Source organism: Vitis riparia, chromosome 17, assembly GCF_004353265.1.
Source record: "Vitis riparia cultivar Riparia Gloire de Montpellier isolate 1030 chromosome 17, EGFV_Vit.rip_1.0, whole genome shotgun sequence".
Classification (NCBI taxonomy): Eukaryota; Viridiplantae; Streptophyta; class Magnoliopsida; order Vitales; family Vitaceae; genus Vitis; species Vitis riparia.
In genome coordinates, this window is record NC_048447.1 from 16,510,362 (window position 1) to 16,527,369 (window position 17,008).

The 17,008-nt window shown below is 31.4% G+C and overlaps 2 protein-coding genes across 4 annotated transcripts; both read left to right on the forward strand.

The window, feature by feature from the left end:
- The first annotated feature begins 789 nt into the window (after positions 1–789).
- On the forward strand, positions 790–4,582 carry LOC117934440 (lysM domain-containing GPI-anchored protein 1-like). 3 transcript variants are annotated; one of them, XM_034856119.1, is made up of 6 exons: positions 790–876; positions 1,000–1,698; positions 3,618–3,732; positions 3,824–3,985; positions 4,169–4,200; positions 4,296–4,582. In XM_034856119.1, exons 1-6 carry the CDS (start codon positions 873–875, stop codon positions 4,544–4,546), a joined length of 1,263 nt encoding a protein of 420 aa, XP_034712010.1. In that variant the 5' UTR covers positions 790–872; the 3' UTR covers positions 4,547–4,582. The 3 variants fall into 3 exon arrangements, with proteins under 3 accessions (XP_034712010.1, XP_034712011.1, XP_034712009.1); XM_034856120.1 differs by having other exon boundaries at positions 803–823; XM_034856118.1 differs by having other exon boundaries at positions 832–1,698.
- A 6,719-nt stretch (positions 4,583–11,301) lies between these two features.
- On the forward strand, positions 11,302–13,262 carry LOC117904246 (zinc finger protein CONSTANS-LIKE 16). The gene is made up of 2 exons (XM_034816761.1): positions 11,302–12,452; positions 12,621–13,262. The coding sequence occupies exons 1-2, from the start codon at positions 11,508–11,510 to the stop codon at positions 12,876–12,878; spliced, it is 1,203 nt and encodes a 400-aa protein (XP_034672652.1). The 5' UTR covers positions 11,302–11,507; the 3' UTR covers positions 12,879–13,262.
- The last annotated feature ends 3,746 nt before the right edge of the window (positions 13,263–17,008 follow it).

Here is a 17,008-nt window from a genome sequence, read left to right on the forward strand (position 1 = left end):
AGAAATGGGAAAAATCAAGAAGAGGCCACGCGACTGTGCTGGAGAGGAGAAGAGATGAGAACGGGAAGAAAAAAAAAAAAAAACACGGAGAACAGATGAGTTTTTTGTTGTTTAATTTTGTTATGTAAACAGTAGAAAAATAGGGAAAACAACATTTTGTTGTTCTCTAAACAATGCCATTTTGAGAACACGGGAAACAACAAAAACAAAAACGACTCTCTCAACCAAACGAGTTTTTGGTGTTTTTTGTTTTCAAGAACAGAAAACAGTTCTTGAAAACACTAAACAAACAGGCCCTTAATGTCTAATGTTGTTTTTCCACCCCATAGAGATGATTTTTTTTTTTTTCATTATTTTTTGCCAAGAAGACCAAAAGGGTAATATTGTCATTTCCTAACTGATCAATGTCCTGAGTCTCCTGACAAAATAACCAATCTTCCAGCTCTACAATCCATTCCTAATAAACTTTAGTCAGCAAGAATCTCTGCAAATCTAAAAGAATATGGCAATACTTTCCAAAACACTAGGGTTACTATTTCAGAAAATCTGCAAAGATTAGGGTTGATTTCACCTTAAAGAAATTAATTCCAACCTACCAACCATACTAAACTTCACTCATTTGTAGGAAAAAATCCCAGGCAATTGTAATAGGACACTGACCATTAATTGTAATGTTCTGCAAGCTATAAACTACAGCTTGGAATCTCTTGGAGGGATATGTAAGCATTTCCAGAAAGGGGGAGAGAGGCCCCATTCAATTAAGAAGGCGGTTGGCTTGATATATATCACCTTTTTGAGAAGTGTGATGATCCCTGCCAAGCCAGTAAGCCCCAATGACTGTTAGGTTCTTGGCTGACCTTCTCAGGAGTTAGATGGGTATCCATTGTCCTATCCTCCCTTCAACCCCCTTATCATCCCTAATTCTTCTCTGCTTTTCTCTCTGTGTCTGTGTCTTCCCAACTATCTATCTTTCTGATAATTATATTGTCTTCTTCACAGGTCACAGCCAACCCACCTGGCTCCCAACTCCAGAGAAAAAAAAGAAAGAAATGAGAGATCAATTCCACCGTCTTCTTCTTCTTCTTCTTCTTTCTTTACTTTCTTTTGGTTCCATAACGCAAGCAAAGTCTGTAATTGAACCATGCAGTTCTTCAGATTCCTGCAACTCTCTTCTCTCCTATCTTCTTCCTTGGGACTCCAAGCTCTCTGAGATTGCGTCACGCTTCCAAGTCAACATCTCTGATGTCTTGGCTGCCAACTCCATGGACCCAACAAAGCCATCATCTGCAAGCCAAATCATCCCTGCAAAATCACTCGTGAAAGTCCCCATCCTGTGTCCTTGTGTGGACGGCATTCGGCGTTCTCTGTCCACAACTTACACAGTCAAAGCGGCTGACACGATGGATTTAATATCAGAGGGGTTCGGGGGGCTTGTGAGTGCAGATCAGATAAGAAGCGTTAATGGAGGAAAAGGGGCTGGGTATGGGCAGAGCCTTGTGATTCCATTGCCATGCACATGTTTTGGTAACACAAACAACGGTGCGACTGCTGTGTACATGTCATATGTGGTACAGAGAGGGGAGAGCTTGGGCAGCATTGGAGCTCGATATCGTACTACTGTCACTGACTTGGCCGCGGTTAACGGCCTCGGCCAACTGGTGATCGATCCCGGAGACATTCTGGCTATCCCAATACCAGGTTAGTCGATTATCATCACCAATTTCTGCTGGAACCTAGGATTGTTGTGCCCTTAATTTCCTCAAAAATTGTAGATATGTTGATGATATATGAGACTCTCACACTGGAACCTAGGATTGTTGTGCCCTTAATTTCCTAAAAAATTGTAGATATGCTGATGATATATGAGACTCTCACACGCTTGTTCTTCTTCGAATTGCCTAGTGTTATGTCAGTGAAAGCTTTGATGTCAATAATGTTAGTTTAAGAACATAAAGATAAAACAATCACACATATGGTACACGAGGTTTTAACGTGGTTCAGCCAACCGTCCACGGATGAGAGAGAATAATTCTACTATACAATAGAGAATATTAAAGAGGACAGAATTAGATACAACTATTGGATTCCCGAAACATCTCATATTTCTCTCTCACTCCACCGGGTACCTCCCGTTTTTCCTCACATCTCTATCCACCTCGTATCCGTCTCATAACTTTTTCCCCATGACTTAGAATATTTATAAAGATATTTCCAACAACCTTCCTTATTGTATAAGGAAGTCTAATATTACAATAATATATCAACCTATAAATATTTTATATAATATTTTTTACAAAAAATGAATCTATACTAATTAGGAATTTAGGACACTTCCTAACACCTAAGATAAATTTGATTAATTAACAATTAAGACTATCATAAACCATCAATTGCCTCGCAAATCTTAAGTTATTAGACATGGAAGAAACAACAAGGAAACATAGGGCTTTGTTTTTTCGGTATAAGGAACGTGTACATTGTGTGCATCTTCTACCTTTATGTCATTGTCCAATAATTTAGATAAGGAACATGTACATTGTCTACATCTTCTACCTTTGTTTTTGTCATGTCCAATAATTTAGATTTCACTACACGCATTTATACTAGTGGTATAGTAAAACTGTAGATTATGTCCTTGGTCACCTTGCATAACCCGTGAGCTCTTTGGTAGGTTGGACTCGTTGGAGCTACATAAAATTTTTGGACTACTTGTCGGTTGTTTGTTGAGGGTTTAATTTTGCTCAGATTGGAGGAAAAATTAGGGTCAATTACTGTCACACACCAACCAGGCCCTAATCTGATAAGGGTCATAACCCATAACCACCTTTGTCTTTACCTTTTTTGTCTCCTTAGGTGGGGATAGGATATTAGAAATAAATGATGTTCTGTCAATCAAGTCTTAATTTGGGAAACTATTGAAGAAAATTACTAAGTTGTAAATATTTAACTCCCCGTTTATTTTTTTAATGAAGTATAAAATAATATAATAATTTTTAAAATTATAAAATAATAGAATAAATAATTTTTGACATGTAATTAAAATTAAATGATAAAATTTTATTTTATCTCAAATATATATTTATACTTAAATATTATATGTATTTTATTTATTTAATTAATAATATTTAATACATTTATATTTATCTTTATCATTTAATTTAATAATTTAAAAAATAAAAAATAAAATGTTATTAAGCTTTTTAATTATATATATATATATATTCTTAATTTTAAAATTTTTTTAATATTATATAAATTATATACTTATAATCAATGACAAAAATATCAGGACAAATCATGTATCGAAGAAGATCGATATGACATATAGGTAAAATATATCGTCTAACGAAAATATCGATAAATTGAAGTAAAAAAATATCTAGTTAAGATATTAATTATATAATTATATAATAAGATGATCTGATCGTTAAATAGATTAAATTGATGACACAACGTATTACCTATTTAATAATTAAAATACTTAGTCTTTGACAAGACACAAACACGACGTACCGACACAAATTACCAACGGTCCCTTAAACCATTTTCACAACATGTGTATAAATTACTTGGTGATTGTGAATACTATTTTGGCTAGCTTGTTGGTGTGTATGCAGCATGTTCATCAGCAAATCTCAGGTGGTACAACGAAAGCCTAATAGTTGCAAATGGCTCCTATGCTCTCACTGCCAATAACTGCATCAGATGTAGCTGCACACCCACTCATCTCAAGTAATCAAACTCCCTTTTTTTTTCTATATATTTTCTTTTTCATTATCAGCTCTACATCATCATATATTTAATTTCATTGTTTGATGATCAGCCTGCAATGCTTTCCATCTGGGATCATGGTCGCCTGCAATCGTTTACAGTGCAAAGCATCCCATCTCTTCATAGGCGATGTGGTTGTCACCAAAACTCCTGCTGGGTGCAACATCACCACCTGTGTGTACCGTGGCCATGGCGGTCGGAAAATTTTCAGAAGGTATCACAACCCTTTTATTCATGTGGGGCTCTCCCATTTTCTAAAAATCAAGCCAAATATGACCAAATAATTTTGCAGAACCTGCATGTCCAAGATATATGTAGACCAAATCAACTACTGCTTTTCTTCACTACGTATGTCAAGCTTTGTTAAAAGTTCCTAATTTTTTTTCTCTTGGTGCAGCTTGGTAAATTCTTCTCATGCTAATTGCTCAGGTAATTGCCATCGAGCTTTAGAAATTCCTCCATTCAGAAGCTTTCTCCAACTCTAATATTTATGAGTACGTACACTAATGATGAATATATTGCAGGTAATGAGAGTTACTGGGAGACATCGCCCATGGCATCCCCGTCTCCGGAAACCATGTTCCCATCTATATCATTGTCTCCATCTCCATCTCCATTTTCGGTTCCATCCCCGTTTTATTTTGGTGCAGGGACTGCATCCGATTCTAGAAGTAACCAAACCTCTAATTCTTCTAGTGGAGTGTTTCTTAGTCTAAGTATTTCGTGCTTTAGTTTGTTGATTTTACAACTTGTCACTTTATTTATTTTGAAATGAGGGTTTATGTTTATATGTTTTTGTTATTATAAATTATCGCCATGTGTCTTGCAAGTGGTGGTCGCAAATAGGAATGACATTAATGAAACGGGTTCAACACAAGTCAATTCACTCCAACCCAACTCTGTCTAATTTATTTATATGTATTTTTATTATTATCCAAATTTTGTTTTTAAATAGAACGGGGCAAAATGAGGTGGGTATAGAAATAATATTTTTATTTATAAAAACAAAAATTATATATAATCAGATCGAAACAAGTCATACTCGAGCTATTTTAGGTTTTCAAAAACTACTAAAACTCATCATAAATCTATTTGTCTTTATCTCAAACTCTTTCTAGGATTCACCCATGAATTTTTAGTGTATAAAATTTTATTGATATCAAAATTAATTTCCATTGAAAGTATGGTTTAGGCACTTTCATAAATTCAGATTTTTTTTATTTAATAAATAGAAATTAAAGAAATAGCATGACTATATCTTATTAATATTTTATAAATTTAATATATTAAGGAACAAAAAAAGAGTGAAAGGTTCAACGAATTTTCAAGTTTCGAATAAAGTGTTTTGGACTTTCTTGTGTAATCATCAAATATGTTATTAATAAATAATAGGTATTTTTTTGGGTTTTTATTCAAGTGAAGAATAAAAATAATAATAACAACTCAACACTTCAATTCTATATCATGGAAATGGAAATATTTTTTTTTGATATTTTTGCTTTAATAATAAGTATTTTTGTTTTAAATAATACAAAAAATTTATAGCTTGGTTTTTTTGGAACAAAAAGGGTTGATAGTCAGTGACGTATTAAGACTAATAAAATATTAGATTGTAAAGTTTGAATCAATTTTATTGTGTTTTACTTAGAATGTTGAAAGTTGAGTTTCCTAGTCAACTCGTAAGGTGTGGAACTCATAGTTGAGTTTGCAATGATAAAGTTGTTTGGTTAATTCGCGGCGGTTGAAGGGGGTAGCACCTAGTGGAGAATTTTTTTTTTATAAGATGAATGATGAGTTTGTCTTTATTATATATTTAACCCTTTTATATTTTAATTTTTTTTTTTTAAGAGAGTGCAACCGCAATTGAGAGGTGTTTTCAAGAGCTTTCACCATTGTAACTCTTATTGTTCTTTTTTATTAGTGAATTGTTGAGTATTGATGCATTCCGTGGACGTAAAGATCACATTGATTGTCAAACCATATTAGAAATCTTGTGTTTTATTTATTTTTTGTTCGTGTGTGTTTGGTGATTTGGTGTGAATGAAAATAATAATAAGGGCTTGAATTTTTGTTACATATTTGTTTTAACAATAAGACAATTTTTTATAATTTATTTATTTTAGAACAAAAAGGGTTTGATAGGTAGTGAACTATCAAGTTTAATAAAATATTGGATTAATACAAAGCTTGAATTAGTTTTGTTATATTTTACTCATGATGCCAAGGGTCAAGCTCTTTTGTTAAATTTGTGGAGGTCGACCTTACTGCTAAGCTCACGAAAATCACTACTTGTAAGGGTTGAAGGGACAGCATCCCTTAGAGATTTTTTTTTTTTTTTTTTCATGAAATGAATTACGAATTTACCCCTCATTATATATTTAACTATTTTATATTTTAGAGTTTTATTTTTTAGAGGGTGCAAGAGACTTTCGCTACTATAATTCTTCTCGTTTCTTTATATTAGTAGATTGTCAAGTGTTAGTGCACTCCGTAAATATAAAAATCACATTAATCATCGAACTCGTTAAAAATCTTATGTTTTTTTATTTTTTATTTGTATGCGTGATTTGGTTAACATAAAATAAATAAGTCAATGTTATGATTTTGAGGTATAAACTACAAACATCCTTTTAAATAATATAAATTAATAATATATTTTATGATTTCGAGAGATCTTATTTTATAATATCATTTTATTTTATATTTTTTAGATAATTATTTTTTAATTAAAAGAGTCAATTTTAAGTTTTTTTATTTAGTAATAATTCATGGCCAAGACTCAGAAATAGATAGATTTGGCGTGGCCTTGCATCCGGCCAAATTCTAAGCCTCACTCCAATATAAATAAATAAATAGGAGGTCCAGAGGAGATTTTGAAAAATAAAAAATAAAGTAAATTAAGAAATTAAAATATAATAGTTTTAAAAATATTTTCAAATTTATAATAAGTGGAAAAAGGAGGTCTTTAGCAGGAGTAATATAATTTTTTAAAAATATTTTTTAAAAAACCATACAATAAAAAATCGTTCTAAAGTTACCATTGTTTTGAATTTCAAGTGGAAATTATTTTTTAAAGGAATGAATTTAGTATAAAAGTAAATTTGTCTTTTAAACTCATTGTTTTAATGCAAAAAATAAAAAATAAAAATAAAAATAAAAAGAGTTCAATACAAAATAAAATAAGTGATAAAAAAAATGTTAAATAGCATGATATATATATTGAGTCTGAATCTTATAAGTTTAAATTTTAAAAAAAAAAATTGATAATTTAATATGATAGATTTGTCTAAAGGGATATTAAGTGTTCAACCCTCATTAATTCATATTTATTTATCTAATTTATTAAGTTTAAATGTAAGCTTAAAAATGGAGTATACGGGAGGAATGGTGTTAAAGTATATCATATACATTTTGCATCCAAATCCTACATATTTAAATTTTTAGGAAAATTGATATTTTGAGGAAACATCAAAGCATACGTGAGGAAGAGTTTTAAAGTATATAATATACATTATGCATTTAAATTCTATAAATTTAAACTTTTTTATGTTTAGTTCCAGAAAAATACTAAGGAAAGAAAAAAAAATATAAAGGAAAATGATTTTCTCATATCTAATTTCACTATAAAAAAAATTAAATTAAATATAATTAAAATTAGTTAGAAATTTATATATTTTAAAATTATTTAATCTTTATATAATCGAGAAAATTAAATAAAATGAGTTTGAAAAAATATATAAAAAATAATTTATTAATTTTACTTCATTTTTTCTTTTATTTCATTTTTTCTTTTTATTTTCTTTCCTTTAAATTTTTCAGAATCAAATATTTAAAAAAATTGATAGTTCAATGTGATATCAGAAGACTTGATAGGAGATTGTGGGTTGGGGTTTAATACTTTTTAAAAATAATATTTAAGAAAAAAACCCAGAAAAACAAATGAGGATGATTATCCTCGGATTAAGGAAAGGCCAAAATTAATTAATAGTGGATATGGTTGAATTTTTTTTTGGTAGCGATCTAGTTTAATGGGTGGCCCTCACGGGCCTCACTGCTCCAACAACCACGTAACGATGGAGATGAGTTAAACCGGCAGACCTCAGAAAATGCAACTTGTGTGCAACAACTTCAATCAAAATCCTAGTCACAATGTCGCCTTAGCTCCCTGATTTTACATCCCACAAGCCCCATCATCATCATCATCACCATCATCTATTTGATATTACCCAAGATTCTTTTCATTTCTAAGACTTATCCATTTAAATGGATGTAACTGAGACAATCTAGTACAAACATCTCACACGGCCTCTCCTGATTTTATGTTAGATGTTACATCAATTCAATGTACCTTCGAAATGATTCTTGTAGGCTATGTTTGGTTTCAAAAAATTTGAAGAAAAATATAAGGAAAAGAAAATATAAAGGAAAAATAGAAGAAACAAAAAATAAAGAAAAATAAAAAATAAATTAAAAATTGATAAATTATTTTTTTTATTACTTCAAACTTATTTTATTTATTTTAACTCATCAATATAAAGATTAAATAATTTAAAAATACATAATTTTAATTAGTTTTAATTATATTTCATTTTCTTTTATATTTTTCATAGGGCAACCAAGCATGAAAAAATTATTTTCTTTTATATTTTTTTTCTTTCCTTAATATTTTTCGGGAACCAAACATAACAAGGAAAACGCTAGGCTCCTAAACCTTAGCCATCGATTTTGTGACCTCCATAGATCAAAATGTACCTTGAAATTTATGTCTTTTTATGAGAGTGTAAATGATAAAATTAAATGATAAAAAATGACACCAACTTATATAACAATAAAATCATAATATAAAATAATATTATGGCAACAAAAGCTTTAATGGAAACAATGTTAATTGAAAAATACAAAAATAAAATAATTCACATAAAGATGGAGTTTTAACATGGTTTGGTTAATTATGTTTATATTCATGAATGAGAACAAAATCATTTTATCATACTATATAAAATATTATAGATGACAAAATTATATACAATTGTTAGATTCCTAAAATATTCTGTATTTTTCCATCATCGGGTGTTTTCTATTCTTCATCACATCTCTATCAATCTTATATAATTTTTACAAGTTCATTTTCATCGTATAACTTTTTACTTTCATAACCTAAAATATTTATAAAGATATTTTTAATAATTTTTTTTATTTATATAAAAATATATATAATATTATAATAATATATCAATTTAGGAATACTAATTAAGAATTTGGGTTAGGAATTTGTAACACTTTCCAACAAATAATGTAACGGATTTACGTGTAAAACAATAAAATCTAATTACATATGTATTACATTATAATTAATTCCACTTTTTGAAATGTATAAATTCATTATTATAGTAAAAACCCTTTCTTAAATATAAAAAGATGAGATGACATGCAAGATATAGAAAGATGAGGCATGTTTGGTAATTGTTTTTTAGAACAAATTTTTGTTTTTCAAAATAAAACAGGTTTAGTAATAAAAAATTGTTTTAAAATATGATATTTTCAAATATCATTTTTTTAATTGTTTTTTGTAGTTTTTTAAAGGTTATTTTAAAAAATATTTATATAAATATGTAGAATGATTAAAAATAAAATACTAAACATAAAAATTATTTTTAAAGCACATTTAAGAATATTAAAAACATGTTAAAAATAATTTAGATTTCCAAACAGACTTTTATTTTAAAAAATATCAAAAATAATTTTTAAAAATTGTTCTTAAAAATAGTTTTAAAAAATAGTGTCAAAAACATAGTTAGTGACTTTTAATTAGATTATGCTTTTTGATATGAGATTTAAAGATTTTTTTTTATTTATTTCATTAACAACTTTGACTTGTAAGTGATGGTTTTGCAATTGAAAAGCTAAAGGTTGTAGGTGAAGTTTGCATATATTTTTTATTTTTTATTTTTTAATAGAAAATATAATAACCTATGTATAAAAAATAAAGAATTATCTTATATTCTTGAAAATTCTTTTTAAAATTTTAAAATTTTGAGGAAATTAAAAATTTTTATTTCCTCAAACGTTAAAAATTTTAAAAAGTACCTTTTTAAATATACAAAAATGTACTTATATTTTGTATTATTTTATTTTATTTTTAAAGCAGAAATAGAAAATATCTCCAACGTCATCCTATATTAGTGATTTTTTTTTTCAACAACGCACTCAGGAATGGGACCATTTGTCCAATAGATGAAGAACTAAAGAAATATTAGACCTGGCCTAAGAATCCCCACTTTCAACTATTAGGCTACATTCGACTACCGTGAAATATTAAGAAAAGAAAAAAAAAATTAAAAAATAATAATTTTTTTTTGTGTTTAGTTTTAATATGAAAAAGGGAAAAGAAAATTAAATATAATTAAATTAATTAATATTTTATATATTTTTAATTTATTAATTTTGAATTTATCTTTTATTTTTTTTCACATTTTCTTTTAAATTTTTCTCGAACCAAACATAACCTTTTATATATATATATATATATATATTATATGTATTTAAAAAAAAGCTAAATTAAATCATTAAGTCAAGGATTGACTTTTAAGAAATAAAAAAGTCTTTTTTTAACTTAAAAAAAGAATTTGATATATAATTAAAAAAAATGTTGTATTTTTTTTTTTTACTTATGATATCTTTAAGAAGTGTAAATTTTACTTGAATTTCAACCTCTGATTAAAGTGAAAAGCAGAAATCCCAAACGAGGGCTAAGTCAATTTAATTTTGGGTGTAGTAAAACATATGAAAAACTAAATATTTCAATATTTACAAAATGATGATTCAAATGAAAATTCATCAAATATGTAAGTGAAGTTGGGCTACAAGAATTATTAAGGAGGACCAACTATGGATCCAAAAGGTCACAGACTAAGGTGGGTCATGAATGGGATCGAGAAATGCATGATGGGAATGAATTTAAGTTGAAAGAGGAGCATCTGGATGCTTCTTCGACTGCAAATGCGTTAACTGGTGGAGAGTGGCTAAGAGGCGTTGAGGGAGAGACAGAGATGAAAGCAACTATAGAGCATGCAAACAAGGTTTATAAAGTTGTAGGAGGAATAATTGGAAATGTAGAGACAAAACAGCAAATGGATCTAACTCAAGCTGTGAGAGAGAGGCTGAGACAGTGGTGATTGCAACCATAGGGGACCGCAAACAAAGACCATAAAGTTGAAGCATGAATAATTGAAATGTAGAGGAGAGAACACCAAATGGGTCCTCTTCATATTGACAATTGAAATTTTGAGAGAGAGACAGAGAGAGACACACAGAGAGACAGAGAGAGAGGGAGAAGGAGAGAGAGAGAGGGAGAGAGGGAGAGAGTTAATTTTCATGGTGCCCACCCTCAGCAAAGGCTCTCTCAAGGCCACAATCCAGTAGGGTCCAAATGACTCAAAGAGAGAGCCACAAGAAGGCGGAGAATAGGACATATTTCATAACTTCAGCCATTCAGCATCGAGATAAGTCCCCAACTAGCAATCTCTTTCCATGGACAAAACCAACCAAAAATTGCATGGGCAAAGCGCCCATTCGCTGCAACCCAGTGTGTGTGGGCTCATGGGCCCCATAACTCCATCATTTGCCCCTCCCACTAATACGAAGAGTCACTGCTGTTACAATTTGCGCTTCGTTCTGGGTCTTTAGTTTCTGTGTTTCTGCCCAATTTTCCATCTTCTTCTCCTCTTTCTTCTTCCATGATCACTGACAAGAAAGTTGCAAATGCCATGGGAGGCAAGACTGCAAGGGCCTGCGATAACTGCCTGCACAAGCGGGCTCGTTGGTACTGTGGCGCTGATGATGCTTTCCTATGCCAAGCATGCGATGCATCAGTGCATTCGGCAAACCAATTAGCCGAAAGGCATGAAAGGGTTCGGCTCCAGGCCGCGTCTTGTAAGAACGCTGACTCAATGCGTGAAAATTCTACTCCCGCCTGGCACCAGGGGTTCACTCGCAAGGCCAGAAGCCCACGCAATGTGAAGCGCACCTCGGTGCAACCATCTAAACATGAGAACAAGTTTCCAACTCCTCCCCCACTTGTTCCGGAGATTGGGAGTGAAGAAGCATCGCCTGATGAGAATGAAGAGCAGTTCCTTTTTCGGGTTCCGACCTTTGATCCCTTCGTTGCGGAACTCAACAATGACGGGATACCTGAAATCGGCATGGAAAATGATTCAAAGCCTTTATCGGATTACGGACATGAAGAAATAGGTGACTTGGATTCTCTAACTGGGTTTCTGCCCTCAGAAATGGATCTTGCAGAGTTTGCTGCTGATGTTGAGAGCTATCTAGGAGCAGGCCTGGATGAGGACTCGTGCGGAATCAATGATATGGATGCTTGTTTTGGAGACCAAAAGGTGAAAGTTAAAGAGGAACGAGTGGAAACTGATGCAACCTTCCATCTGGACCCGGAATTGGACATGACAAAAGAATTGTTAGCATGGAACTTAGATTATGAGTCAACTGTAATGGACGAGGAGGAACATGAGGAGAAGATGGTGGCTGCAGTGGAGATGAGGAGAAAGATATCTTTGAGTCTTAATTACGAGGATGTCATCACTGCCTGGGCCAGCCAAGGCTCTCCATGGACAACAGGAAATCGTCCAGAATTCGATCCCAACGACTACTGGCCAGACTACATGGTAATCTCCCCCACACAAACATAAAATCCAATTGAAGAGATGCATGTTTATATATATATATATATATGATGATCCAAAGTATTTATTGATGTTGAATGCCCTTAATTATAATTTGATCAAATAGTGATGACCGACTTACAATTGCCATTTTTGTGTTGAATCTTTCAGGGTGCTTGTCCAACAAATGTTCATGGGCCGTGTGGAGATGTGGGAGGAGTGGGAGGAAATTTTGGAGGCAGGGATGGGGGTAGAGAAGCAAGAGTGTTGAGGTACCGAGAGAAGCGAAGGACTAGGCTGTTTTCCAAGAAGATAAGGTACGAGGTTAGGAAATTGAATGCGGAGAAAAGGCCTAGAATGAAAGGAAGGTTTGTGAAGAGGGCATCCTTTGCTGCAGGACCTTGTTTTCCTATCTTGAATGTTAAATAACCGTCAACTGCCAAGTTTGCTTATTTGCTAGCAAAATTGGTATGTTTTGGTTGGACTTCTGATGGCTATATATATATTGTACAATAAGTTGAAGTGAGTTTAGCTTCTTAAGCACCTTCAACCTTGTACCTAGCTAGCTACAACCCTCCCTTTTCTTCTTAGACATCATTCAATTTTGTAAAGTTCTTTGTTTTTTTATGGAACAACAATCTTCATAAATGGGTTGAGATTGTGATGAATGCTTGATGTGTATATGCAAGGCATCCAGCTATGTAGCATACATCTCCAACTGCACTGCAAGAAAGAAGAAGAAAATAGAGGAGTTGTAGACTTGTAACTAATTTAATTTTGACAATGAAACAGTGACTGGCTATATTTATTTCACACAAATCTCATAGATTGTTTTCATTTCTACAATTGATTGATTAGTTGTTCAAGAACCGAGTTTCATGTGGGTTTTTCAGTCATTAATTCTCATATCTAGGATCATGAATATGAGAAGCCTTTAATGGAGGGTGTAGGACTCACCTCAAATTACCAATTCAGTGCCAAAAAGAAAAATGGAGAAGAAGGAAGAAAAGCATAAGTTGAAGAAGAAAGGATCAGTAGTGACGGCCTTGTCCATATTCAAAAACAAACAAAACAAAACAAAACAAAACACAAAAGGAGTTGCAGCAGAGAAGGCGACATAACAGAATTGAATTGCTTGAAATCATGTCATCATTGCTACCACATTTTACCAGTCCAAAAACAAAGTGTTTTTGATCAGTTATTTTAGTGCTGTTATCATCTTATGATCAGTACTGCCAAGTCTATGCTTGAGTAGTAGTATATATACTCAAGGTCATGTTAAAGAGTGCGTTCACTTGTCAAGGTAGTAAGCATGAGATTACTACACTTTATTGAGAATTAAATAATTTTTTTATTTTCCAACACTTTTGTTGGGCAACTTTTTGTCCATATTTTCATTTCCTCGTATTCAATTCCCCCCAAATTTTCAAAAATCAAGTATAGCTTTAATTTTTAGATAGGCTTAAACATGAAATATTAAGCTTATTTGACAACATTGTTTTGGAGCAGTTCTAAAAGAATAAGTTTTTGAAAATATTTCTTAGGTTTTTGAAAAGCAAAATTTTATTTAAGGATTCAAATATGAAAAATAGTTTTTTCAATTTTGAAGGCATAATACACTTACATAAAATACAAAATAAAAATGAAAATGATCTATTCTTTGTGTTTCTATCTCTAAATATTAATCTAAAAAAGAATGTAATGATCCTAACGATATTGATAAAAGAAAATAACGAGTTTTTGTTTAAGGGTGATTAAATGTTGGAATTGAAACTAGGTCTTTTTTTTCTCTTGGAAGACTTGTTATTTTTTAATAGATACAACTTGTTTCAAATGATGAGTCTAATATTTTAAAGACATAACATTTTCAAATGATATGTCTAGTGCCTTAAAGACACATCTTTGTCTTATAGTCACCAACAAAATCTACAAATAGGTTCCTTGTATTTTCTTATTCATCCATTATTTTCACTCATTTCTCATTTCTTAAACTTTCAAGTCCTTAGTTTCAAATTTGGTCATTTTTTTTACCAAGCCTTTTATTTTATTTTTTTATTTAAAAAAGTACAAATCATTAAGCGATTTGTTGTTTATTATAATTTGGAGTGTTATTCTTACAAGAAAGTGATCGTTGTATCATGAAAAACAATCACATGTATCGTAAACATATGAACATGATGAAATTTGTCTTAAGGATATAGAGTCAAACTCTAATTTCAATCAATCCTAAAAGTTCATCTATTCAATAGACTTATTTCCTATATAAAAGGATGTCCAGACGAGTAGTCTGGGTACACCCCTTCGAAGTTTAAGTCTATTAAGAGTAGTACTGACTATTTTTAAGAGAGAGTGAGCTTTCTCGTGCACGTCCCTTGTTCATACTTTTTAGAGTGTTTTTATAGAGCTAATGGCACAACTACTGTAGTGCTGACTAGGCACTCCGCTGGCCTTGTGGGGAAAAGGAATCCCCTCACTTATGGTGTCAAACTGATCTTAACCAAGTTTGGAGGCAACTATTTGGTTGGATTTCATACTTGTCCTGGATGACCAAAGTGTCTGAGTTAGAAAGAGACACGTGGAGGGGAACTCCCCACAGGAAGTTCTTTGTTTTTTTATGAAACAAACCATCTACATAAAGGGGTTGAGATTGTGAATTCTTCCTGTGTATCTGCAAGGCATATGCAACTATATGGCATAAATCATGTAAGATTTTTTCATATGGGTGTTTCTTAGTTAGCATTCTCATCTCTGGAATATTCATGAATATGAGATTTCTTTAATGGAGGGTGTAGGACTCACCTCAAAACAACCAACAATCTCACTGAAGAAAAAGAAAAAAGAAAGCAAAAAAAGAAGAAGTGTAAAGCATAAGCTTAAGAAGAAAGGAGTGATGGCCTTGCCCATGTTTAAAAACAAACAAAACAAAAGACAAAAGGAGTTGCAGCAGAGAAGGCGACTGAACAGAATTGAATAGTTTGAAATAATGTCGTCATTGCAACCACATTTTAGGATGCATGGAAATCATATAACTAAAATATTGGACCCTATTTTGATTAGTTATTTTAGTTGTACTTATCACGTTAGGAGTGTTGACCTTGCATGATTTGTGTTGCAGAGTTGCAGGCAACAACCAAAAGAGTGGTCCACAGCGTCTGCTGGAGCCTGGGCCTATGCTGTGCGTGGAGGTCATTTCAATATCCACCATGCGACAACAAAAATATTTGAAAATAGGAGTGAAAAAGTTTGATATAATTTACCCGTTTGCATATTTGGGTTAAATATAAATAAATTTGAGTAAAATTTATATCAACCCGTTTAACAAATAGAGATAATTTTTAGGTCTGTAAAACAAATTTAACCTAAATTTACCTATCTAATAATCTTAGTATTAACATAATTATATATTTAAATTATTTACTCCATACTTGACTTATTTAAAATTTATTTTTTAAAAAATAGGTTAATTATGTCATATACAAGACTTAATTTAACTAGATTATTAAAAAAAAAGAACTCAAATATTAAATGGGTTAAATAGGTTATATATGTAATAATTAGATAATATTTGAGCTTATGTTTTTAACACAATTATTTTTCATATCGGGTTTGTTATGTAGTAAAATGCCCAAATTGTTTAAATAACTTCTGAAAAACCATTTACAAAATAAATTTTGGTACAGCTTTTTTCAATCTAAAATTTATCATTTTTGAAGTTAGAAAATCTTTTTCTTATTTTAAAGAAACAGGAAAATATTTTTAAGAAAGGAGGTCCTTTTTCTCTCCTACTCACTTTTTGAATCCGAAAATTTATCATTCTATCTTAAAGTTTGGAGAAAAGAGAAGTAAATAAAATATTTAGAAAAATGAAAAAATAAAATAAAAATTAGGCTTAAACCAACAAAATCCATCACATATTTCTCTTAATTAATCTCTCTTTTTTCTCCTTCTATAAAAAATAGGAAAATAAAGAATTTCAAAATGTGTCTTAAATAATTTTAATCATATTTATTTATTTATTTATTTCCACAAACTTGAAAATTTGGGCGAAATGTAGAAAAGAAAATAAGGTAGACAAAGGGGGAAAAAAAGAGTTTAAAACTCGTTAAATATTTCTCCTTTGCTTCTCTAAAACTCTTTTTCTCTCTTGCGTCTCCCATATAAAGGTCAAAAGTATAAAAATTTACGACGCAATTACAACCCCCATTCATTTTGAGCTTGTAGTGAAAGACCAGGAGGGCTCTTGGCTCCCAAGAGGAAGCCCTCTGTGCCACGGATCTCCTTCAAGGCCCCTCATTGAACAAGTTATGTATGGCTACTTTTATGACCCACAAGCCTATAAGGCTATAAACAAGAGTCCTTCCTTCACAAGTATGGAGGAGAGATGCAGAATACAGCAGTGACTTTCTCTGCTTTACTCATTCTCCCATTCTTCTTACTGCATCTGCTCTGTTGCTAATCCATTTTTCTTATTACAAAAAACAAAAACAAAAAAACGCTTTGGTTTTATATCATTTCATTATTCTCCTAGGTGAAGGAGGGATTCAGCATTTCAGCTGGAA